At 39.8% G+C, this 26,242-nt stretch overlaps 1 protein-coding gene across 5 annotated transcripts in view; it reads left to right on the top strand.

Annotated features, from left to right (window-relative positions):
* The first annotated feature begins 356 nt into the window (after nucleotides 1-356).
* aplf (aprataxin and PNKP like factor) overlaps nucleotides 357-26,242 on the top strand; it is a 74,447-nt gene continuing 48,561 nt past the window's right edge. For 4 of the 5 annotated variants that reach the window (XM_060899055.1, XM_060899054.1, XM_060899058.1 and 1 more), the window contains exons 1-5: nucleotides 357-457; nucleotides 674-795; nucleotides 5,451-5,522; nucleotides 10,489-10,649; nucleotides 22,299-22,494. In XM_060899055.1, the coding sequence (XP_060755038.1) occupies nucleotides 688-795; nucleotides 5,451-5,522; nucleotides 10,489-10,649; nucleotides 22,299-22,494 (537 nt within the window). In that variant the 5' untranslated portion in view covers nucleotides 357-457; nucleotides 674-687. The remainder of the gene's footprint in view (nucleotides 458-673; nucleotides 796-5,450; nucleotides 5,523-10,488; nucleotides 10,650-22,298; nucleotides 22,495-26,242) is intronic. The other variant, XM_060899056.1, reaches the window with a different exon arrangement.

The following is a 26,242-nucleotide window of genomic DNA, read 5'->3' as shown; positions in this document are numbered from 1 at the left end:
AAGACGGTTCTATTTCCCCCCCCAACATTTATATATTATAAACAAATTTACACAACCATTACACATAACTAAAAACAAAATACAAGTTTTCGAATTGTTTAAGTAGGTGAATTAGACAGTGAATAATAAAAAAAAGGTTTCATTTCTTTCGATAAATAACAGCTCTTCTGCGCATGCGCGACGGTTTCCAAACCTTTCCAAGACAACAAATATTTAAAAAAAAAAAAATATATATATATATTACTCATAATAAAAAATAAAAATAAAATTATCTAATAGTTCGATTACAGCATTAATTGTTTATTTTAAAATGTTCGAGTTAAAAAAAAACAACGCGCATGCGCATGCGTCGGAAAACCCGGAAGTGTCTGCAAAAACGTGCAAGAATGGAGGGATTGTTTTGCTGCTGAATATTTTTGTCTTTTTTTTTTTTACGTGCACAAAGTTGTTCGAGCAGGTAGACCATAGTTTATAAGCACAGTTTATTTAGTTGGTTACATATAAATAAAGTTTTGAATGCTGGATCTAATTAATTCACTAACCTTAATGCACTTCATTAAGAGATCACTGCATAGACTGGCATTTATATCTCAGGGTCTATGTTATAAATGTGTGTAGGTGGTTAACGTGTGCTGATTAGTGTTGTATTAAATAAAATGTGTCTCATTATTAGGTCGTTTACTCAGAATGCCAAGCTTTGAGTTGGAGCAGGTGGATGAAGGAGGGGGAAGAAGAGAAGAGCCTATTGACCTGCCACATGGAGACTCTGTGATTGGGAGAGGACCATTTCTGGGAGTGAGTCATTTATTATTATTATTATTATTATTATTATTATTATTATTTATTACTACAAGATGGAGGACTCACAGAATGTAAAATATGTCATTAATCCCTGTGGAACCTTAGTCCTGCACATATTAGTGTTTATCCTTCTCTAACACCTGATTAAACTAATCAGCTCCTTCCTGAGTTGAGGTGATAGATAGATAGATAGATAGATAGATAGATAGATAGATAGATAGATAGATAGATTTACTTTATTGATGCCAAGCTGGGAAAATGTTGCTACAGCAGCAAGTTCTCAGACATGCGAAAAGAAAAAGACACACTGTACAACATAAAATAGAATCTTAAAAAAAATCCCAAGAGCATACGGACTATAAAATACACAAAAATCTATCTATCTATCTATCTATCTATCTATCTATCTATCTATCTATCTATCTATCTATACAAAGCATATACGGTATATGTATGTGTGTGCTTTGTACAGATGAATGTGCATTATTAGTAGTGCAAAAACAAGAATTATGATGAATGAAAATAAAAACTGTGCAGAAGTGCCAGTATTGAATGGAAGATAAGTAAACAAATAACAAAAAACATTAAAAGGTGCAAAGTGATTAATGGCAGTAAACAACTAAGCTCTGGAGGTGCAAAGTTACAGGAGTGTGGTAAAGCAGGGAAAACACAAGAATGTCCAGGACAATAGGGTTTCTCCTTGATCAGGGTTGCGAACATATGCTCTGTCATGTCAGAAAATGAGAATAATGACAATCACAATCCAAGTTTCAAGCAGCAACTTCAGAATCCTGGATCAAACTTTCACTTTCAGTTGCACAAGAAAACTTTTCCTCCTGTTGTAATTACAATCTCAGTCCTGTAGATAGCACTGTACTGTGTCTCCACCACATGTGTGTTTCTTTCTTATTTCTTTTTAAAAATCATCAAAGAGGCTTTTAAATGTTAAATTCACCAGTTTCTCCTAAAAAAACAATAATAGTAACCATGTGAAGAGTTACAGTGGTATGAAGGGTTCATAACAGGAGTCTTATGGTCTCTAACGGCTGTGGTGTCGTTGTAACGTAACAGACCTAATTACCTTCGTCATTTACATCTGCAACGATTCTACATAATTCTACACTTCAACCATGAAAAGAAGTACATTACGTATATGCAGCCATCCTGCTGAATTAGATCATATACAGTATATACACCATATGGCCAAAAGTATGTGGACACCTGACCATCACACCTGGATGTGGTTCTAAATCAAGCCGTGAAGCACACAGTTGCATAGAGTGTCTGGATTAGAATGTCCATAGCAGGAGAAGAACCGAAGAACCTGAGTGTCCTGCATAGGATCCTTGACATTATGTCTGAGATGGTCAGGTGTCCACAAACTTTTGGTAATATTCCATAGTGTGTGGGTGGTGCGTGAAAGTTTGTGAACCCTTTAGAATTTTCTATATTTCTGCATAAATATGACCTAAAACAACATCAGATTTTCACACAAGTCCTAAAAGTAGATCAGGAGAACCCAGTTAAACAAATGAGACAAAAATATTATACAACCCTGATTCCAAAAAAGTTGGGACAAAGTACAAATTGTAAATAAAAACGGAATGCAACGATGTGGAAGTTTCAAAATTCCATATTTTATTCAGAATAGAACAGAGATGACATATCAAATGTTTAAACTGAGAAAATGTATCATTTAAAGAGAAAAATTAGGTGATTTTAAATTTCATGACAACACCACATCTCAAAAAAGTTGGGACAAGGCCATGTTTCCCACTGTGAGACATCCCCTTTTCTCTTTACAACAGTCTGTAAACGTCTGGGGACTGAGGAGACAAGTTGCTCAAGTTTAGGGATAGGAATGTTAACCCATTCTTGTCTAATGTAGGATTCTAGTTGCTCAACTGTCTTAGGTCTTTTTTGTCGTATCTTCCGTTTTATGATGCGCCAAACGTTTTCTATGGGTGAAAGATCTGGACTGCAGGCTGGCCAGTTCAGTACCCGGACCCTTCTTCTATGCAGCCATGATGCTGTAATTGATGCAGTATGTGGTTTGGCATTGTCATGTTGGAAAATGCAAGGTCTTCCCTGAAAGAGACGTCGTCTGGATGGGAGCATATGTTGCTTTAGAACCTGGATATACCTTTCAGCATTGATGGTGTCTTTCCAGATGTGTAAGCTGCCCATGCCACACGCACTAATGCAACCCCATACCATCAGAGATGCAGGCTTCTGAACTGAGGGCTGATAACAACTTGGGTCGTCCTTCTCCTCTTTAGTCCGAATGACACGGCGTCCCTGATTTCCATAAAGAACTTCAAATTTTGATTCGTCTGACCACAGAACAGTTTTCCACTTTGCCACAGTCCATTTTAAATGAGCCTTGGCCCAGAGAAGACGTCTGCGCTTCTGGATCATGTTTAGATACGGCTTCTTCTTTGAACTATAGAGTTTTAGCTGGCAACGGCGGATGGCACGGTGAATTGTGTTCACAGATAATGTTCTCTGGAAATATTCCTGAGCCCATTTTGTGATTTCCAATACAGAAGCATGCCTGTATGTGATGCAGTGCCGTCTAAGGGCCCGAAGATCACGGGCACCCGGTATGGTTTTCCGGCCTTGACCCTTACGCACAGAGATTCTTCCAGATTCTCTGAATCTTTTGATGATATTATGCACTGTAGATGATGATATGTTCAAACTCTTTGCAATTTTACACTGTCGAACTCCTTTCTGATATTGCTCCACTATTTGTCGGTGCAGAATTAGGGGGATTGGTGATCCTCTTCCCATCTTTACTTCTGAGAGCCGCTGCCACTCCAAGATGCTCTTTTTATACCCAGTCATGTTAATGACCTATTGCCAATTGACCTAATGAGTTGCAATTTGGTCCTCCAGCTGTTCCTTTTTTGTCCCTTTAACTTTTCCAGCCTCTTATTGCCCCTGTCCCAACTTTTTTGAGATGTGTTGCTGTCATGAAATTTCAAATGAGCCAATATTTGGCATGAAATTTCAAAATGTCTCACTTTCGACATTTGATATGTTGTCTATGTTCTATTGTGAATACAATATCAGTTTTTGAGATTTGTAAATTATTGCATTCCGTTTTTATTTACAATTTGTACTTTGTCCCAACTTTTTTGGAATCGGGGTTGTACTTGGTCATTTATTTATTGAGGAAAATGATCCAATATTAAATATCTGTGGCAAAAGTATGTGAACCTCTAGGATTAGCAGTTAATTTGAAGGTGAAATTAGAGTCAGGTGTTTTCAATCAATGGGATGGCAATCAGGTGTGAGTGGGCACCCTGTTTTATTTAAAGAACAGGGATCTATCAAAGTCTGATCTTCACAACACGTTTGTGGAAGTGTATCATGGCACGAACAAAGGAGATTTCTGAGGACCTCAGAAAAAGTGTTGTTGATGCTCATCAGGCTGGAAAAGGTTACAAAACCATCTCTAAAGAGTTTGGACTCCACCAATCCACAGTCACACAGATTGTGTACAAATGGAAGAAATTCAAGGCCATTGTTATCCTCCCCAGGAGTGGTCGACCAACAAAGATCACTCCAAGAGCAAGGTGTGTAATAGTTGGCGAGGTCACAAAAGACCCCAGGGTAACTTCTAAGCAACTGAAGGCCTCTCTCACATTGGCTAATGTTAATGTTCATGAGTCCACCATCAGGAGAACACTGAACAACAATGGTGTGCATGGCAGGGTTGCAAGGAGAAAGCCACTGCTCTCCAAAAAGAACATTGCTGCTCGTCTGCAGTTTGCTAAAGGTCACGTGAACAAACCAGAAGGCTATTGGAAAAACATTTTGTGGAGGGATGAAACCAAAATAGAACTTTTTGGTTTAAATGAGAAATGAAAACACTGCATTCCAGCATAAGAACCTTATCCCATCTGTGAAACATGGTGGTGGTAGTATCATGGTTTGGGCCTGTTTTGCTGCATCTGGGCCAGGATGGCTTGCCATCATTGATGGAACAATGAATTCTGAATTATACCAGCGAATTCTAAAGGAAAATGTCAGGACATCTGTCCATGAACTGAATCTCAAGAGAAGGTGGGTCATGCAGCAAGACAACGACCCTAAGCACACAAGTCGTTCTACCAAAGAATGGTTAAAGAAGAATAAAGTTAATGTTTTGGAATGGCCAAGTCAAAGTCCTGACCTTAATCCAATCGAAATGCTGTGGAAGGACCTGAAGCGAGCAGTTCATGTGAGGAAACCCACCAACATCCCAGAGTTGAAGCTGTTCTGTATGGAGGAATGGGCTAAAATTCCTCCAAGCCGGTGTGCAGGACTGATCAACAGTTACCGCAAACGTTTAGTTGCAGTTATTGCTGCACAAAGGGGTCACACCAGATACTGAAAGCAAAGGTTCACATACTTTTGCCACTCACAGATATGTAATATTGGATCATTTTCCTCAATAAATAAATGACCAAGTATAATATTTTTGTCTCATTTGTTTAACTGGGTTCTCTTTATCTACTTTTAGGACTTGTGTGAAAATCTGATGATGTTTTAGGTCATATTTATGCAGAAATATAGAAAATTCTAAAGGGTTCACAAACTTTCAAGCACCACTGTATGTGCCATGAGAAAACCTATTGTTCTTTCGATCTGCCTTTGAACAGGTGAGTGATAAACGAGTGTCCAGGAACCACGGGATTCTGGAGAACGTGGACGGACAGCTGCGTCTCAAACCCGTAGGTGCTCCAGGACCCTTTTTTGTTTTCTAACCTCATCTGCGCTGATGGTGTCATTATTGTGGAGTGTTTGCATGAGAGGGTTGGACATCAAACGAAGGACAGGATCAAAAAGTCTTTGATGTCCTCCTCTCTCTCTCTCTCTCTCTCTCTCTCTGTCTCTTTAACAGCTCTGTAATGACTGTTCGTGACTCAGAATGAATTTCTCTGACATCCTTGTGGTTGTCAGAGATTTGTCGTTTTTACAGACATACAGAAGAAGCCTGTTAGTTACAGATCGCTGATAAAGATGTGCTGTACACGAGGCTTGGTTTGCCTTCAATGCTTTTTTCATGGATCCATAATCCGGAAATTTTCCAGACGATTATCAATTTTTATTAGTAATTTACAAATCTAAATCTCCAGCGCATGATTAAATCAGGAGCGAAGGCCGACGTGTATCCTGTTAACACCACATGTAACAGTGGCGTATCAGGAAAACCCACTAGATAAATCCGTGTTGCGTGTCAGAGGAGTGATGGAGATGAATTATATCTCCAGGATCTGTTATATCTCCTCCCTGTGGTCTTGTAAAAGCAGTTACGCCCGGGAATATTAAATACTCATCTAATAGAATACAACATGAAACAGCTAACATAAGCAAATCACCAAATTCAATGTAATTTTAATCCATTGCTATCTCGAAGACATTGAGAAAATAATTAGGGATGTTTTATGACATCAGTAAAGGAGAACTGAAGGCAAATTTTTTATTATCAAAATTCTGTTTCTCTCATTTTATTAAATATCGGAATGCATTTTTGATCGCTATTTTGTCGCTGCTATAGCAAGTTATGAGTGTTTGAAATATGCTCTGTAATATATCAGTCCGTATGTCAAAGCAATGGCCGTAAACGAGATTCGCTGAGACCTGTACGAGACATCGTAGGACGGAAGTAAAACGTACAGCGGAAATCAAAGCGACCAACATCTGCCAACATTGTCAAAAGACGCGCGCGCCCTCTTTCGAATGCTGAAGTAATCAGTCCGGAAGTTTTGTTTGTTTTGATAGCAGTCAGGAAAGTTTGAAAAAGAAGGCAGTAATTGTCATTTAAACTCGTTTTTGTGCAATACTTCGTTTGGAAAACGGTTTTCAAAATGGCGGCACTGACACCTGGCTGACACTTCACGTTTCGAAGTCTCGCACAAGTCTCGTGAAGATTGCGCGGATAAGCGACGCCTGCCGTGGACCAAACGAACTAAATTCAACATGGCTAAAAACTGAATAGGCCGATAAGTATAATATTTAATTGCAATTAGTTGCCTATACGAGTCACGATATAAGGTTACTAAAACCAAAAACGTAATTGAATAACATGTTAATTAAGAAATAAAGCAAGTTTAAAAATGACTTCAGTTCCCCTTTAATATACCCTGATTAGTTTTCCTCTGAAATGTAAGATATACAGCGGTCTGAGAAAAGCAGTCGGATGTCAGCTGTGACCGAATTCCACCAAAAATGATAATTTTTTCCATTATATTTCTCCAAAGCAACATGATAATGTTTCTATTTAAATCTAGGCAAAGATCTAGGCAAAACCACAGAAATAAATGCAGCCTGAAATTATTCTATCCACGTTCACTGGATATGAGCAATCGTGTGCTCTGATTGGCTACTCTACTACTAGGATATCAGCTCATATACCGTGAGTAGAGAAAAACAAAATGGCAGAGCGCATCAAGTCAGACATCACTTTTTTTTATCAAGTATTTAAAAGAAACAGAAATAGCTAAAAGAACGTAGGTTTTTTTCCCCCAAATATCTCCTGTTCCACACTCCAACCCAGTCGAAAAAACCCTAAAGAAGAAGAAGAAGAAAATGGCAGAGCGTGTTGCTGAACGAACCGGGGATGAAATAAAAACTACTCGAAAAACAAAACCCCAAAAATACAAAAACAAAAAAGCAACAAAATATACGGAATAAAAGTATTTGATGGTAAGAACGTCTCTTTTTCAATAATAATAATAATAATAATAATAATAATAATAATTATTATTATTTTCGCATTTTTCACAAATTGCTCCTGTCACCTCGCCGGTTTGCTTACATTCTAAGCGGAAATGATTCGTCGGACGTTTTGTGTAAAGTTTTTATTTATCGGATTTGCAGAAAATAAAAATAAAAATGCTCCGTTTCTCAAAATCAAGTGAATGTGGAGAGAATAAAACAGTTATTCCACTCAATCTCGTCGTACACGGATTCTATCAGCTCATCTATCAGCTCATGTACGACTCGATTTCGTGGAATCATTGTTAATTATCTAAACCTCTTCGTGATTATTTGAAAATTTTCAGTAGTTAGATGCTGTAGAGAAATGGACCAGTTCAGTTTATCAGATATGTCCGTGATGCTGCTACTCTGTCTCATCATCATCATCATCAAGACAAAGAGCTTTAAATTGTTGAAAGGGTCTCGTAAACGACATTAACTAATGATTATTCACTGAAGACTAAGTGAATATTGGTGAATAATAACCAAGACAAACACTACGTTCAGACTGCAACCTGAAACGACCCGTATCCGATTTGTTGTGAAATCCGATTTTTTTGTTAGGCCGTTCACATTACCAATTATATGAGACTTGTATGCGATCTCCAATATGAACGGAAAACGACCCAAAAGTGTCCCGCATGCGCAAATTGACACGTAATAAGCACATCTACGTAATACGTAAACAAAAAAAAAAAAAGCGCACTCTTCAAGTTTAATGATTTTTCTTTTTTTTGTTTGTTTGTTTAATTATCTGGTTAGTGTTAAAGTGTGAGGTCTTGTGTGTGTTTTTGTTTCTGAACTGAAATGAAAACGTGTAGCCTGGTAACGAGGGTTGACTCCTAAATGTCTCTCTAATTTCTATATAAGTGCACTACATGTTACTAGGAAGTAATGGATTTTTAAACTCTATATAGTGCACTCGAGCTTCAGTAGGCAGTCATTTGGGATACGGCCGCTGTATTACCAAACTCTTAATTCAGGCTTAATAATTTGCACATATTTATTTCATCATATTAATAAACTTTTTCTACATTTTTATAAATATTTATTTAGATTGTTTATAGCCAGCTAAATTCTGCAACTTCTCTCAGCGCTGGCTCAAGGTGCAGAAACACCAGTGCAGTTTGCGATGGAGATGAGGCGAGACCTGGCGATGTGGTTTTTGTGGCGGCGGCGGAACTCGCACAATAATCTGATTAATGTGGGCAGCAGACTAATGAGACCGAAGGTGTCAAATTACTGGCAATTTCCAGAACAATCTTATAATCTTGTAATACAGGATGGTTTAAGTTATAAATCAGTTATAGAAACTGTTTTATTTAATCAGGCTAACAGATCAACATCCAGGTCCCTACCAAATCCACCATTAGCTTGATCAATTCTATAAAAGTCTATTTAAATTCTGAAAACTGTACAAATGTTGTTGTTTTCCACCAAAGAGGCGGGATTAGCCAACGCAGAATAGTGACGTTTGTCTCTTGTTGATGACGTGTAGGTGGCATGAATGCGACCTGTCCGGTCAGACTGCAGTCGCATGTGAAAATATCGGATATGCATCGGAATTAGGACCACATATCCAAGCGGCCTGGGTCGCATGTGAAAAAATCGGATATGTGTCGTTCAGATTGTCAATAACAAATCGGATACAGGTCGCATATGGGCAAAAAAATCGGATATGGGTCATTTCAGGGTGCAGTCTGAACGTAGTCAAAGTTGAGCCTAAGGTGGATAATTGTTTTAGTATAAATACATATTAAAAAAAAAATATTATATGAGTGATTCCACGCTTATGGGTACTGAAATGTGGACATTAACTTATTTTTAAAAATTCACCTAAAACCATTTCTTTTTTTACCATCAGGTCACAAAACATGTAATCTTTAATGAATGATATGTTAAAAGATAACTTTAATTTTCTGAGATGTAATAAAAACATATTTATATGCCAAAGTCAGAACGTAACAGAAGTGTTGTGGACATATAGATTCTCAATTTTAACAATGTAGAATTACTTTTTGAAACATAGGAAGGCGATGTTTTAGCAAATATAATTAAAACATGTGTAGTAGAATAAACATGCACATTCTTTCAATAAGATTAACATGGTATAGAGCTAGATTGTAATTAATTTGTAACAGACGCGAGATGGACAATCGTAACAGAAGTAATGTAACAGACATCATTTTGGAACTCATAGGCTTGACTTTGGCATATAAATATGTTTTTATTACATCTCAGAAAATTAAAGTTATCTTTTAACATATCATTCATTAAAGATTACATGTTTTGTGACCTGATGGTAAAAAAAAGAAATGGTTTTAGGTGAATAAGTTCATGTCCCCATTTCAGTACCCATAAGCGTGGAATCACTCATATAAAAAAAATAACTTGTACCAATCTTCAAAAGCGGCATGTAAATGTAATAACGGTGCGGCGCAGACTTGTCACTTATTTACGCCGAATCGCATAAAATCCTTTGTTTTGAAATCGATAAAATAAATCCCAACTCCACCTTATCTTTTAATAATTTTAGACCAAACTTCATAGCGTCTTTAGTGCTTTTATTTTAAGAACAGCGTTTTCTTTCATCATTTGTAATTCTTCCTCACTTACAGTGACGAAGCGATCGGCCGATATTTTGCCGGGTCGCTCGAGGTGATTATCGAGAAATGGTTCGAATCTCTTGACCAGTCAAAATCAGAGCGCACAATTTCTTTTAATCACCTCTGTATTTATCATCATACCATTAAATTTAGCCAGCGTGAATGAATTTCCTCACTGACCTTGGCGTAAAGTCTTGAGTGAAGAGACGACGATGAGGATCAGCGACTATCTGAAATTTCAGCGTGCGAAGGATTTTTCCTAGGCAGCAATCACACACACGTTCACTGTTCGGTCTCAAAGGATCACATAATCTTACTGTGTCCACTGCAGACGCATGTGAACCCGTGTTTTGTTCAGACATCTCTGGATGCGTCGCCGCAGCCGCTCGAGAAGGACCGATGGCACTGCCTGAAGGACGGCTCCATCTTCTCCCTGCTCCCGGGGAAGTACATCTACAGAGTGCATGCTGTCGCAGAGGAAAGTACACCCACGTAAGTGAAACACACACACACACACACATTTGGGATCCAAAGTCTTTTCAGCTTTCCTTGAAGATTATTACTTTGCCACGTCGAACGAGAGCCGAATAAAATTCTGTCAAACGGACTTACCGCGTCAATCAGGTTCAGATCCAAACGTTCTGCAGAGTGAGCTCATGGTAAGAAGGTATTTTCTGGCCATAACCATGTTTCGTTTCGTCATTCATCAGTCATATGACTGTATTCGTAGCTCAGATTCCTGTGAGATCGCTGTCCTCCTTCTTCATCCCTCTATTGCTGAAGTTTAGATGAGAATTTAATCAAGGAATTTCTGACTGAAATTTGTTGGCGGCCATCTTGTGGCGGTCACTGATAATGTGCGATGGTCAGGTCACAGTGTACATTCTAATACCTGAATACACCCCCGATTCCAAAAAAGTTGGGACAAAGTACAAATTGTCAATAAAAACAGAATGCAATAATTTACAAATCTCAAAAACTGATATTGTATTCACAATAGAACATAGACAACATATCAAATGTCGAAAGTGAGACATTTAGAAATTTCATGCCAAATATTGGCTCATTTGAAATTTCATGACAGCAACACATCTCAAAAAAGTTGGGACAGGGGCAATAAGAGGCTGGAAAAGTTAAAGGTACAAAAAAGGAACAGCTGGAGGACCAAATTGCAACTCATTAGGTCAATTGGCAATAGGTCATTAACATGACTGGGTATAAAAAGAGCATCTTGGAGTGGCAGCGGCTCTCAGAAGTAAAGATGGGAAGAGGATCACCAATCCCCCTAATTCTGCGCCGACAAATAGTGGAGCAATATCAGAAAGGAGTTCGACAGTGTAAAATTGCAAAGAGTTTGAACATATCATCATCTACAGTGCATAATATCATCAAAAGATTCAGAGAATCTGGAAGAATCTCTGTGCGTAAGGGTCAAGGCTGGAAAACCATACTGGGTGCCCATGATCTTCGGACCCTTAGACGGCACTGCATCACATACAGGCATGCTTCTGTATTGGAAATCACAAAATGGGCTCAGGAATATTTCCAGAGAACATTATCTGTGAACACAATTCACCGTGCCATCCGCCGTTGCCAGCTAAAACTCTATAGTTCAAAGAAGAAGCCGTATCTAAACATGATCCAGAAGCGCAGACGTCTTCTCTGGGCCAAGGCTCATTTAAAATGGACTGTGGCAAAGTGGAAAACTGTTCTGTGGTCAGACGAATCAACATTTGAAGTTCTTTATGGAAATCAGGGACGCCGTGTCATTCGGACTAAAGAGGAGAAGGACGACCCAAGTTGTTATCAGCGCTCAGTTCAGAAGCCTGCATCTCTGATGGTATGGGGTTGCATTAGTGCGTGTGGCATGGGCAGCTTACACATCTGGAAAGACACCATCAATGCTGAAAGGTATATCCAGGTTCTAGAGCAACATATGCTCCCATCCAGACGACGTCTCTTTCAGGGAAGACCTTGCATTTTCCAACATGACAATGCCAAACCACACACTGCATCAATTACAGCATCATGGCTGCGTAGAAGAAGGGTCCGGGTACTGAACTGGCCAGCCTGCAGTCCAGATCTTTCACCCATAGAAAACATTTGGTGCATCATAAAACGGAAGATACGACAAAAAAGACCTAAGACAGTTGAGCAACTAGAATCCTGCATTAGACAAGAATGGGTTAACATTCCTATCCCTAAACTTGAGCAACTTGTCTCCTCAGTCCCCAGACGTTTACAGACTGTTGTAAAGAGAAAAGGGGATGTCTCACAGTGGGAAACATGGCCTTGTCCCAACTTTTTTGAGATGTGTTGTTGTCGTGAAATTTAAAATCACCTAATTTTTCTCTTTAAATGATACATTTTCTCAGTTTAAACATTTGATATGTCATCTATGTTCTATTCTGAATAAAATATGTAATTTTGAAACTTCCACATCATTGCATTCCGTTTTTATTTACAATTTGTACTTTGTCCCAACTTTTTTGGAATCGGGGTTGTACTTGAATACCTCGACTCGCCAGCAAAGGATTCTTTTACAATCTCTGGTTGTACAAATATAAAATTGGGCCAAATATCATAAAACATGATTGCTATTGAAATGCTTCAAATCACGAAGAGGTTTAGATTTTTAACGGTTATTCCACGAAATCGAGTCGTACATGAGCTCATAGCCGATGAGTCATGTAGCACCGAGTTCACTATAATCCATGTACGACCAGATTGAGCGGAATAACTGTTTTATTCTCTCCACATTCACTGGATTTTGAGAAACTGAGCATTTTTTTTTTTTTTTGCAAATTTGATAAATAAAAACTTTACACAAAATCTCATCTTGTCTCGTTATCTCTAGCCGCTTTATCCTGTCCTACAGGGTCGCAGGCAAGCTGGAGCCTATCCCAGCTGACTACGGGCGAAAGGCGGGGTACACCCTGGACAAGTCGCCAGGTCATCACAGGGCTGACACATAGACACAGACAACCATTCACACTCACATTCACACCTACGCTCAATTTAGAGTCACCAGTTAACCTAACCTGCATGTCTTTGCACTGTGGGGGAAACCGGAGCACCCGGAGGAAACCCACGCGGACACGGGGAGAACATGCAAACTCCACACAGAAAGGCCCTCGCCGGCCACGGGGCTCGAACCCGGACCTTCTTGCTGTGAGGTGACAGCGCTAACCACTACACCACCGTGCCACCCTTTACACAAAATGTCCAGCAAAATAATTTCCGCTTAGAATGTAAACAAATCGGCGAAATGACAGGAGCAATTTGTGAAAAATTCTATAATAATAATTCTTGAAAAATAAAAAGATACTTTCATTCCATATTTTGTTGCTTTTTTGTATTTTTTTGGTGTTTTGTTTTCGAGTAGTGTTTTTTTTTTTTTAATTTCGTCCTCGGTTGGTTCAGAAACACGTGCCGCCATTTTGTTTTTCTCTCCTCATGGTATATGAGCTGATATCCTAGGAGTAGAGTAGCCAATCAGAGCACGCGATTGCGCATATCCAGTGAATGTGGATAGATTAATTTCAGATATCTCGACTACATTTACTTCTGCATTTGTTTAGCTGACCTTTGCCTAGATTTAAAGCTAGACGGCCTTTCGATTTCATAAAATCGGTGAAATTTAGTTCCTTCTGAAACGTGGTCATTGTGATATACACTATATTGCCAAAAGTATTTGCTCACCCATCCAAATTATCGGAATCAGGTGTTCCAATCACTTCCATGGCCACAGGTGTATAAAATCAAGCACCTAGGCATGCAGACTGTTTTTACAGTTTGGAGCTGGCCCCTTCCTCTTCCAACATGACCGTGCACCAGTGCACAAAGCAAGGTCCATAAAGACATGGATGACAGAGTCTGGTGTGGATGAACTTGACTGGCCTGCACGGAGTCCTGACCTCAACCCGATAGAACACCTTTGGGATGAATTAGAGCGGAGACTGAGAGCCAGGCCTTCTCGTCCAACATCAGTGTGTGACCTCACAAATGCGCTTCTGGAAGAATGGTCAAAAATTCCCATAAACACACTCCTAAACCTTGTGGACAGCCTTCCCAGAAGAGTCGAAGCTGTTCTAGCTGCAAAGGGTGGACCGACGTCATATTGAACCCTATGGATTAGGAATGGGATGTCACTTAAGCTCATATGTGAGTCAAGGCAGGTGAGCAAATACTTTTGGCAATATAGTGTATGTTTATTTCTGTAATATCTCACAAAATATCAGGCCATTCTGTTCTGTGGCTGGGAAGTTGTTTAATTTGAAGGGATTAAAGCAAATAATGTGCATGAACTCGCTCGCTTTGTGCAGTCAAGCAGACAGAGGAAGTCCGTGTGTGTGTGCACGCATGTGCAGGTTTACCTTTAAGCGTACACTGACAGTTCCATCCAGGGCTTTGAACCAGAATTTTTTTCCTATTGGTTCATTCCGAACAGAAACGGAATTTTAACGTTTCCGGTTTTGGGTTCCACCATTAAATAGACATTCCCGAACCGGTTAGAACAAAAAAATTTCGTTCCCGGAACGGTTAATTACGTTCCCTGTCAGCTGTTTAACAAATGGCTATAAAATGATGTCTCTGTCTCATCCAGCTTAAGCCAAATGTAGGCTAATTCTATTACAACCTTCATTAAATAAGACAAGAAATAATTCAAAACAATTATTATTTCAAATGTTGGCGATTTGGATTCTCAGTACGTCTTCCCATCTACACAAACAGAAAAAGTGCCAAAAATGAAAGATAATTCGTTTAGTGTGTTACCAAAGGCTAGTCAGGCCCTATAGAGGGATCCCGCATGACGTCACCGCGCCGCGAGATTTTGTTAGGCACCATATTGGAAGACCAAGTACACATCTATGCAAGTACATACATACATAAAACACACTACACCTGAAATGTAGCCAGGGCCGGTTCTGCCCTAATCTGGACCCGGGTGCAACATCGCGCAAACCCCCCCCCCCCAAAAAAAAAACACCAGTCTAAATCAGGACAACCATCACATAACTATAATTATAAACATTTTATATCAACTATTTTAACTAAATGGGCTATAATAAATAAGCCTGCAAGCAGCCACGGCGGGCTGCCTCAGAAAAATAACCATTTGTCCTACCTTAAAACTCGTTTTGCATTTTCTGCCTCCTTTTTTGTATTTTCGACCCTCCGTTTATTTTCTTTCCTTTTCTGAAAACCCGATTTGTGTCCAGACATTTTGTTCTGCTACCAATGAACTAACTCGTCAGGTCTCGTCTCTCGAGCCCGCGATGATTCCCGTGGGAAGGGCAACAATTGATACATTTTTACAAACAGCCAATAGGGAGGTTGCATCGTTCAGGCTCTTCTTTGCTCAGACACTCAGTAATGGAGACGTGATAGCAGTCCACCTTCCCGCTCTCTCCATTCAGTCAGCGAACGTCACACAGGAAGTGAACCCCAGCGGGTCATAGAAACTTGTGCAGGAGAAGAATGGCTTTTTTATTTGTAGGCTACGGAAACTTTGAGGAACGAAATAAAAACCGGCATTAACCGGTTACCATTATTTTTAATAAGCGTTTCTGTTCCGGAACATAAAAAATAATAAAGTTTCTGGTTTCGTTTCTGTTCCATGTGAAATAGAAAAAGTTCCCGGTTTTCGTTTTCGTTCCTTGAACCGGTTCAAAGCCCTGGTTCCATCATTCTGTTGCTAAACGAACAGCTGATCACACCGAGGTGCTCGCTGAGCGCCGATATTTATTAGATATTTCCTGCGTTTCCTTTCCTTTGTATATAACATAACGTCTTTTCTTCTCTCTTTGCACTACTGTAGTCGGTCTTTCACGTTTCATTCACACACTCGCCTCGTCCATTTTTCTCTCCTGTTTCAAATTTGTATCCCACAATGCCTTGTGCGAACGGGGAAAGCCCACCACAGGATGTGATGCATGATGTAGTATCTTGTATTGCGTCATGGTGAAGCAGGAAAAAATAGCAGAGAATTTAGGGCCATGTGGAGATAAATTCATTATTTGTTCTATTAGAAAAAAGCCTAATAAAATTGGAAGTCTGTGATTCGAATTCAGTAGCTTTCGGTCCACTAAAGAAAAATAATCAGGTGTCGGGGAAAATTCTTTTTATGACCTACACTTGAAAAATCTGAAAGGCAGTCTAGCTTTAAATAGAAACATTTCCATGTTGCTTTGGGGAAATATACAGGATGCTACAGGCAAAAAAATAATTTTTGGTGGAATTCGTTCACAGTTGATATCCGACCGGTTTTGCCAGACCGCTGTATATCTTACAATACAGGGGAAAACTAATTCAGGGTATATCAAGGATGTCACAAAAAGTGTGACATTTGTCATACTTGTTCGGATTTGGTTCGACTGTGTTTTTGTTATCTGTCTGATTGATTGTTGTAGTGTTGTAGGTTTGACTTAATTCACTTTTAATTTCTGTGTTTGCATGGGTTTTTTTTTGCAGATAAATTCTACTGCTACATTTTCTGTTTTGTGTTCAAAAATCCAATGGGGGACACAAACTTTTGCACTTTTTGTATAACTTGTAATCACAATCGCACTACTGTCCCACTGTGTTATTCCTGTCCATGTGGTACAGCTCTGGACGAAAGTGCAAAGACCTTTTTTTTTTTTAAAAAAAAAGCTGGACGTGTTCCAATATTTAAGGAAAAAATCCACCACATCAAAAGACGTAATGTGTGTAAAAGAAAGAACAGTGTGAAGTCACCAGGAATCGTATAACTGTTGAAAATTCATGACTGAATATCAGGTCTGGGGTGGCCAGTGATACAGTGGTGCTTGAAAGTTTGTGAACCCTTTAGAATTTTCTATATTTCTGCATAAATATGACCTAAAACATCATCAGATTTTCACACAAGTCCTAAAAGTAGATAAAGAGAACCCAGTTAAACAAATGAGACAAAAATATTATACCTGGTCATTTATTTATTGAGGAAGATGATCCAATATTACATATCTGTGAGTGGCAAAAGGATGTGAACCTTTGCTTTCAGTATCTGGTGTGACCCCCTTGTGCAGCAATAACTGCAACTAAACGTTTGCAGTAACTGTTGATCAGTCCTGCACACCGGCTTGGAGGAATTTTAGCCCATTCCTCCGTATAGAACAGCTTCAACTCTGGGATGTTGGTGGGTTTCCTCACATGAACTGCTCGCTTCAGGTCCTTCCACAACATTTCCATTGGATTAAGGTCAGGACTTTGACTTGGCCATTCCAAAACATTAACTTTATTCTTCTTTAACCATTCTTTGGTAGAACGACTTGTGTGCTTAGGGTCGTTGTCTTGCTGCATGACCCACCTTCTCTTGAGATTCAGTTCATGGACAGATGTCCTGACATTTTCCTTTAGAATTCGCTGGTATAATTCAGAATTCACTGTTCCATCAATGATGGCAAACCGTCCTGGCCCAGATGCAGCAAAACAGGCTCAAACCATGATACTACCGCCACCATGTTTCACAGATGGGATAAGGTTCTTATGCTGGAATGCAGTGTTTTCCTTTCTCCAAACAGAACACTTCTCATTTAAACCAAAAAGTTCTATTTTGGTCTCATCTGTCCACAAAACATTTTTCCAATAGCCTTCTGGCTTGTCCATGTGATCTTTAGCAAACTGCAGATGAGCAGCAGTGTTCTTTTTGGAGAGCAGTGGCTTTCTCCTTGCAACCCTGCCATGCACACCATTGTTGTTCACTGTTCTCCTGATGGTGGACTCATGAAAATTACCATTAGCCAATGTGAGAGAGGCCTTCAGTTGCTTAGAAATTACCCTGGGGTCCTTTGTGACCTCGCAGACTATTACACGCCTTGCTCTTAGAGTGATCTTTGTTGGTCGACCACTCCTGGGGAGGGTAACAAGGATCTTGAATTTCCTCCATTTGTACACAATCTGTCTGACTGTGGATTGGTGGAGTCCAAACTCTTTAGAGATGGTTTTGTAACCTTTTCCAGCCTGATGAGCATCAACAATGCTTTTTCTGAGGTCCTCTGAAATCTCCTTTGTTTGTGCCATGATACACTTCCACAAACATGTGTTGTGAAGATCAGACTTTGATAGATCCCTGTTCTTTAAATAAAACAGGGTGCCCACTCACACCTGATTGCCATCCCATTGATTGAAAACACCCGACTCTAATTTCACCTTCAAATTAACTGCTAATCCTAGAGGTTCACATACTTTTGCCACTCACAGATATGTAATATTGGATCATTTTCCTCAATAAATAAATGACAGAGTATAATATTTTTGTCTCATTTGTTTAACTGGGTTCTCTTTATCTACTTTTAGGACTTGCGTGAAAATCTGATGATGTTTTAGGTCATGTTTATGCAGAAATATAGAATATTCTAAAGGGTTCACAAACTTTCAAGCACCACTGTACATGAGGGGGCGGTTATGTTCCCACCCAGTGCCCTCCCATTCCTTATCTCCGCCCCTGATGTCTTCTTCTTTTGGCTGTTCCCGTTAGGAGTCTCCGCAGCGGATAATGTCCCTCCATCTCTTCCTGTCCTCCGTATTGTCTTCTGTCCCACCAACCGTCCTCATGTCCTCCTTTACCACATCCATAAATCTCATCTTTGCTCTTCCTCTTTTCCTTCTACCTGCAGCTCTATCTCCAGCATTCCATTTCCTGATATACCCTGGATCTCTGCTCTGTACATCTCCAAACCATCTCAATCTCGCATTTCTTATCTCACTTTACCTTCAAGCCGTCCTACATGTCCTGTCCTTCTCATATCCTCGTTTCTAATCCCGTCCATCTTTGTTGCTCTCAGTGAGAATCTCAGCACCTTCAGCTCCGCTCCCTCCAGTTCAGTTCACTTCCTGTCTTTTTGTCTCTAAACCGTACACCATCGCTGCTCTTATCTTCACTATTGCTGGTAACCTTCTGTCCCAAATCACTCCTGACATCCTCCTCTCCTCCATCCATTCCAACCTTCTTGCGCACTCTTCTTCACTTCTCTTCTGCACTTGTCATTACTTTGTCCAGATATTTGAACTCCTCTGCTTTGACCACCGCTATTCCTTGTCGCTGTACCATTCCACTATCCTCCTCCCCCTCATTCACGCTCCATTCATCTTTCTCCTACTGACTTTCTTTCTGGGGCTCTTCTTTCTAGCCCCTGCATATAAATCTCCGCTCCTGATGGATGTTGTGGGTTTAAACAGTAGTTAAAACTCAAGCATATGTTCATCATTAAAACCAAAAACACTTCGGAGGCACTTTCAGGTTTGTTTTGTTTCGCCATCAATCACGCAGGCTGCGCCGTTCCCGTTGCCAGAACTTTCCCACACGGCACGCAGCTGATAGAGGAGAAATAAATGATGCTAACTTGTTCTGCCGCGCGCTCATGAGGAATTGATTCACGATGCCGTCATTTGCATGCGTTTAAACGTCAAAGCGTTCGTGTGTGAAATGCAAGAATTAAACCATCACTCGGGTCTCTGAGCTTCCACAGGCTGCTGATAAAACTCATAACGTTCCCTGTCCGGCCTGTCGATCGCATCAGGCGCAATGTTTTTGATCGTATTTCTGTCTTGCGTGTACTAATAGAGTATTTCACAACGTGAATTACACTCACCGGCCACTTTATTAGGAACACTCATACATCCACCTGCTGTTTTATGCGGTTATTTCATCAGCCAATCCGTTGATGCATAAAATCACGCAGATACAAATCAAGGGCTTCAGTTAAGGTTCAAACATCAGAATGGGAAAAATTGTGATCTCACAGTGAAGTGTGACTTACTTTCTTTCACTGTGGCATGGGTGTTGGTTTGAGTCAGATAAATTGCTGGTTTGAGTATTTCAGAAACTGCTGATCTAATCCTGGGGTTTTCACACACAACAGTCTCTAGAGTTTACACAGACAGGATGGTGCGAAAAACAAAAAACACAGAGTGAGTGAGCGAGTGACAGTTCTGTGGGTGGAAACAAACGCCTTTTTGATAAGAGAGGTCAGAGGAAAAATGGACAGATTCATGGTTCGAGCTGCCAGGAAGGAAAGATATAGTAACTCATATTAGGCATATCAGGTGAAAATTCAAATTCAATCCAAATTGCTTGAAACTGGTTTCATTGAATTCAGAATTGAATGCAGAACATTAGACTTTTTACAGAATTAAAATATGCTAATCCGTTCTTCAGATATTACAAATCAAGGATTGAAAGAAAAAAAAGGCTTAATTTTTAGAAAACGGCTGTAATATACTGTATAAGGGCCACATGGTCCAAAATGGGCCTCGTTAACCATTATTCTCATTATCTCTAGCCGCTTTATCCTGTTCTGCAGGGTCGCAGGCAAGCTGGAGCCTATCCCAGCTGACTACGGGCGAAAGGCGGGGTACACCCTGGACAAGTCGCCAGGTCATCACAGGGCTGACACATAGACACAGACAACCATTCACATTCACATTCACACCTACGGTCAATTTAGAGTCACCAGTTAACCTAACCTGCATGTCTTTGGACTGTGGGGGAAACCGGAGCACCCGGAGGAAACCCACGCGGACACGGGGAGAACATGCAGACTCCACACAGAAAGGCCCTCGCCGGCCACTGGGCTCGAAACCGGACCTTCTTGCTGTGAGGCGACAGCACTAACCACTACACCACCGTGCCGCCCCCTCATTAACCAATGAGATTAAATGTTTTTTCGTCATAACTTTTCTATTTTTCAAGACATTTACATGGAAATTGGTGGCACATAGATGGTTGGATACTGAATACAAAGTTTGAAAAATTAAGAAAAAACAATTGGGTAAAAGCGTTAAATCAGTACAGTCAATAAAAAAGTACTAAAAGATTATTTCTAAATCCCGTCTTTGTGCTCTGTAGGGCCCACTGGTGTTTATATGAAAGAATATAAATGATTATTTCGATTAATATTTGCAGCTTTCAAGGCGAACCTCGAAAAAACTGTCTGATCCACATCCAATAAACAATTCACATTAACTCAACTGAAATTGACACTCGCGTTTCTGACTTCTGGTTTTTTAAAATCTCATTCCGACCACAAAGATCGCAATATCTTTCATTAAAACAACTCATTCTAAAATAGTTATTTATTCACATGAATGAGTTTGATTTGAAAAAAATAAGTAGGTAAAGCTACGAAAACTCACTTCAAAGTCTTCAGTGAATCATAACATCAAAATTAGCAGACGGAAAATTTTGCTGAATCCTTCATCAGAAACTGAGAGTCAGAGAACATCCCTATTAAAAAATTTATCTGATTGATATTGATGAGTAATCCAGTTGTAAACCGATCAGAAGAGAGAGAGAGCCTGACTGCTTTCCCGTGACTCAGAAAGAAAAGCACCGGCAGTTTCCCGACGTCATGTTAGCAGAGTTTTTACTCTGTTATACCGACTTCAACCTGCCGTTACTCCCAAAGTACTGAACAGATCTTAATGAGATGCATTTCTTTGGAAAGCAGAGATAAGATTTTTAATTAATGATCGTGTTCACGATAGAAAATATTCAAGAGTTAAGCAATGACAGGTTTGGAAACTTAGATGAGCGTCTGCATGAACAATTTTCACAGCACAGCCAGCGAGTGTCTAATATGATGACTTATATAATCACTCTTTACAACCGTGGTAAGCAGAAAAGCATCTCGGCATGCAACAGCAGAAGAACACATTGGGTTCCAGTCCTGCAGCCAAGAACAGGAATCTTATCTTAGAATCAAGAACAAGTTCCTATTAAAGTGACCAGTGAGCGTATTTGCCTTGTGTGAGTTTGTTCTTTTATGAGAAGATGAAACTCTAACGGATTATATCTCGTAAAGGTTCCTTGTAAGGCTCCAGGTGATTTCCCTTGCCGATTTGCTTCACTGCTGATTAAAAGAAAAAAAGGCATATATGACTTGATTGTGTCGGAATGCAGAGGGAAATAAATCAGATTTATTTTGTGTCTTTTTAATCAAAACCACACAACGCAGAAGAACTGGGTCAGATTTGTTTTGTTCGGCAGGTTCCTGGCAGATCTTTAGTGAATTGATTGATCGTACTGTAAAAAAACGAATCCAAAAGTTCATTAGATGTTTTGTGAAGTTTAAAAGAGAAGAAACTCAGAAAGCATGTATTATTTTATTGCAACAACAGGAACAGCCAGGGGTTTGAGGAGAAGGAGAAGGAGGTGATGGGGACGGTGTCCGAGACAGACCAGAACTCTAAATCTTCCCGATCGTGTGAGGAGACGTTAGCGTACACTCCTCAGGCCAAGAGCACTCCGTCTTTCACCTATGAGTCAACGATGAGGGACGAGACTCACACAGCCGGTCCTGCTGCATGTAATCAGGTGCGGTTTAGGTTCTATAGTTACCTGGAAAAGGTGTGACAGCATATGGCCAAAGGTTTGCTGTTATAATGAGCTTGAATCTTCTGGCTATTAGATTTTTGGGGCGTGGCTATGGCGATCTGTGTTCGTTCAGAGTCCGACACAAGTTCAGTCTGAGTTCAATGGGGATGAGATCAGGGTTCTGTCTGGGACACTCGAGTCTTGTGTCCTCTCTTTGTGCACAGGAGCATTGTCGTGCTGGAACAGATTTGGACCTCTGAGTTCCAGTGAAGGGAAATTGTAACGCTACAGCAAACAAAGACGTTCTGTACAATTCTGAGCTTCCAACTTTGCAGCAACAGTTTGTGGAAGAACCACGTATGGCTGTGATGGTCAGGTGTCCACCTATTTTTGGCCATATAGTGCATCCTAAACCTGTTTGTTTCCTTTAAAGGTGCAATAAGCAACATTATCATGATTCACTATCAGTGCAATCAGTGCAGATCTTTAGATATTACCTACACCTGACCTTTCTTATGGTTATAAGTGAAAAGATATTGTCCATAACGAGCGGAACAGATATATACAGCCTGTTCATTCCCTTTAAAGGTGCAATAAGCAACATTATATAACCGCTAGTTCTAATTTGATTAGTTAAGTGTGTTTGCGAAATAAAAATCCAATTCTAGCAATAGCTTGTTACACTGAAGCTGTTACTACACTTACTATAGCTTGTCAGTCAGTCTGCATGTTACCATGGCAACATGCAGTACTCTATCCAGCTGTGTCCTCTTTGGAAACTATTTCCATGAACAGAGCAAAAAAATAAACAATATTTGGCCATATTGTGTCCGAAATGTCAGTTACTTATATTAATTTCTTATTCATAGAGCTGTTGTGTAAAAGCAATACCCCACTCACCATCATACTGTTGTAGAGATGTACATTCCTTTTTAAAGGGGCAATAAGCAACATCCAGCAACAGGTTCAGCTCTTATAGCAGCACTTCACATACAACACATCACCAACACCTGACCTGTATTACAGTTATGACTGTTAGGTGTGGAATGTCGTGTCTTGTGTCTTGAATGTAGTGTGAAATATCGAGAGTCTGCAGATTTCCTTTTAAAGGTGCAGTAAGCGACATTATCAAGTTCAGCTGTCACTGGAACACTTTACACCTCACTACTCGTGAGCTGTATTAGAGTTATGACTTGTTAGGGGTGGAATATCGTGTCTTGTGTCTTGAATGGAGTGTGAAATATCTAGTCTGCAGATTTCCTTTTAAAGGTGCAGTAAGCAACATTATCAAGTTCAGCTGTCACTAGAACACTTTACACCTTACTACTTGTGAGCTGTATTAGAGTTATGACTGTTGTTAGGTGTGGAATGTCATGTCTTGTGTCTTGAATGGAGTGTGAAATATCTAGTCTGCAGATTTCCTTTTAAAGGTGCAGTAAGCAACATTATCAAGTTCAGCTGTCACTAGAACACTTTACACCTTACTACTTGTGAGCTGTATTAGAGTTATGACTGTTGTTAGGTGTGGAATGTCGTGTCTTGTGTCTTGAATGGAGTGTGAAATATCTAGAGTCTGCAGATTTCCTTTTAAAGGTGCAGTAAGCAACATTATCAAGTTCAGCTGTCACTGGAACACTTTACACCTCACTACTCCTAATCTGTCTTACTGTTATAATTGAGATATTTGTACATCACTAGCTGTAGTTTAGACATATATAAAGGGTGGAACAGATATGTAGAGCAGGTCCATTTCTTTTTAAAGGAGCAATAAGCAACATTTTGATATTTGGGTTTTGTAGTAACACTTGACATAAATGTAAATTACATACATACTTCACCTACACCTGACTGACTTTACTGTTATAACTGTTCCTAGCTGTGGAATATACTGTAGTTGTATATGTGCACATGTTCTAGTACAGTGTTTCTCAACCACTGGGCCGTGAAGCACCATCTAGTGGGCTGCGAATTTTTTTCAAGTTTGAATCCAAATACTTAATAGTTCAGGATGTTGCAGGGTCCTAAATCCAGTAACTGGTTAGATGAACACCTTTCAAGTGGAATAAATACATTTGTGGGTAAATTAAGAAGAACAAGTCTTTATTATTGTCACGTTCCTCCGTTGCATAATGCAAATGACCAGAAGTCATTAAAGGAGACAATCTGAAGTGACATATCACATTCTATAGTTTTTATAAGTTTTGATGTCTTCAATGTTGTTCTACAATGTAGAAAAAAAAGTTAAAATACAGCAAAACATCTGAATGAGTAGAGTAGGGGTGTACAAACCTTTGACTGGTTCTATTATCCCATCCCATCCTGAAAACTGACATAAACCTACATACAGTGGTGCTTGAAAGTTTGTGAACCCTTTAGAATTTTGTATATTTCTGCATAAATATGGCCTAAAACATCATCAGATTTTCACACAAGTCCTAAAAGTAGATAAAGAGAACCCAGTTAAACAAATGAGACAAAAATATTATACTTGGTCATTTAGTTATTGAGGAAAATGATCCAATATTACATATCTGTGAGTGGCAAAAGTATGTGAACCTTTGCTTTCAGTATCTGGTGTGACCCCCTTGTGCAGCAATAACTGCAACTATATGTTTCTGGTAACTGTGATCAGTCTTACACACCAGCTTGGAGGAATTTTAGCCCATTCCTCTGTACAGAACAGCTTCAACTCTGGGATGTTGGTGGGTTTCCTCACATGAACTCCTTGCTTCGGGTCCTTCCACAACATTTCGATTGGATTAAGGTCAGGACTTTGACTTAGCCATTCCAAAACATTAACTTTATTCTTCTTTAACCATTCTTTGGTAGAACGACTTGTGTGCTTAGGGTTGTTGTCTTGCTGCATGACCCACCTTCTCTTGAGATTCAGTTCATGGACAGATGTCCTGACATTTTCCTTTAGAATTCGCTGGTATAATTCAGAATTCATTGTTCCATCAATGATGGCAAGCTGTCCTGGCCCAGATGCAGCAAAACAGGCCCAAACCATGATACTACCACCACCATGTTTCACAGATGGGATAAAGTTCTTATGCTGGAATGCAATGTTTTCCTTTCTCCAAACATAACGCTTCTCATTTAAACCAAATGTTCTATTTTTGTGGTCTCATCTGTCCACAAAACATTTTTCCAATAGCCTTCTGGCTTATCCATGTGATCAAACTGCAAACGAGCAGCAATGTTCTTTTTGGAGAGCAGTGGCTTTCTCCTTGCAACCCTGCCATGCACACCGTTGTTGTTCAGTGTTCTCCTGATGGTGGACTCATGAACATTAACATTAGCCAATGTGAGAGAGGCCTTCGATTGCTTAGAAGTTACCCTGGGGTCCTTTGTGACCTCGCAGACTATTACACGCCTTGCTCTTGGAGTGATCTTTGTTGGTCGACCACTCCTGGGGAGGGTAACAATGGTCTTGAATTTCCTTCATTTGTACACAATCTGTCTGACTGTGGATTGGTGGAGTCCAAACTCTTTAGAGATGGTTTTGTAACCTTTTCCAGCCTGATGAGCATCAACAACGCTTTTTCTGAGGTCCTCAGAAATCTCCTTTGTTCGTGTCATGATACACTTCCACAAACATGTGTTGTGAAGATCAGACTTTGATAGATTCCTGTTCTTTAAATAAAACAGGGTGCCCACTCACACCTGATTGCCATCCCATTGATTGAAAACACCTGACTCTAATTTCACCTTCAAATTAACTGCTAATCCTAGAGGTTCACATACT

This window comes from Neoarius graeffei, chromosome 18 (assembly GCF_027579695.1).
Source record: "Neoarius graeffei isolate fNeoGra1 chromosome 18, fNeoGra1.pri, whole genome shotgun sequence".
In the NCBI taxonomy this organism is placed as follows: Eukaryota; Metazoa; Chordata; class Actinopteri; order Siluriformes; family Ariidae; genus Neoarius; species Neoarius graeffei.
The sequence above is the reverse complement of the archived record's forward strand: the minus strand, read 5'-3'. Positions and strand labels throughout refer to the sequence as shown.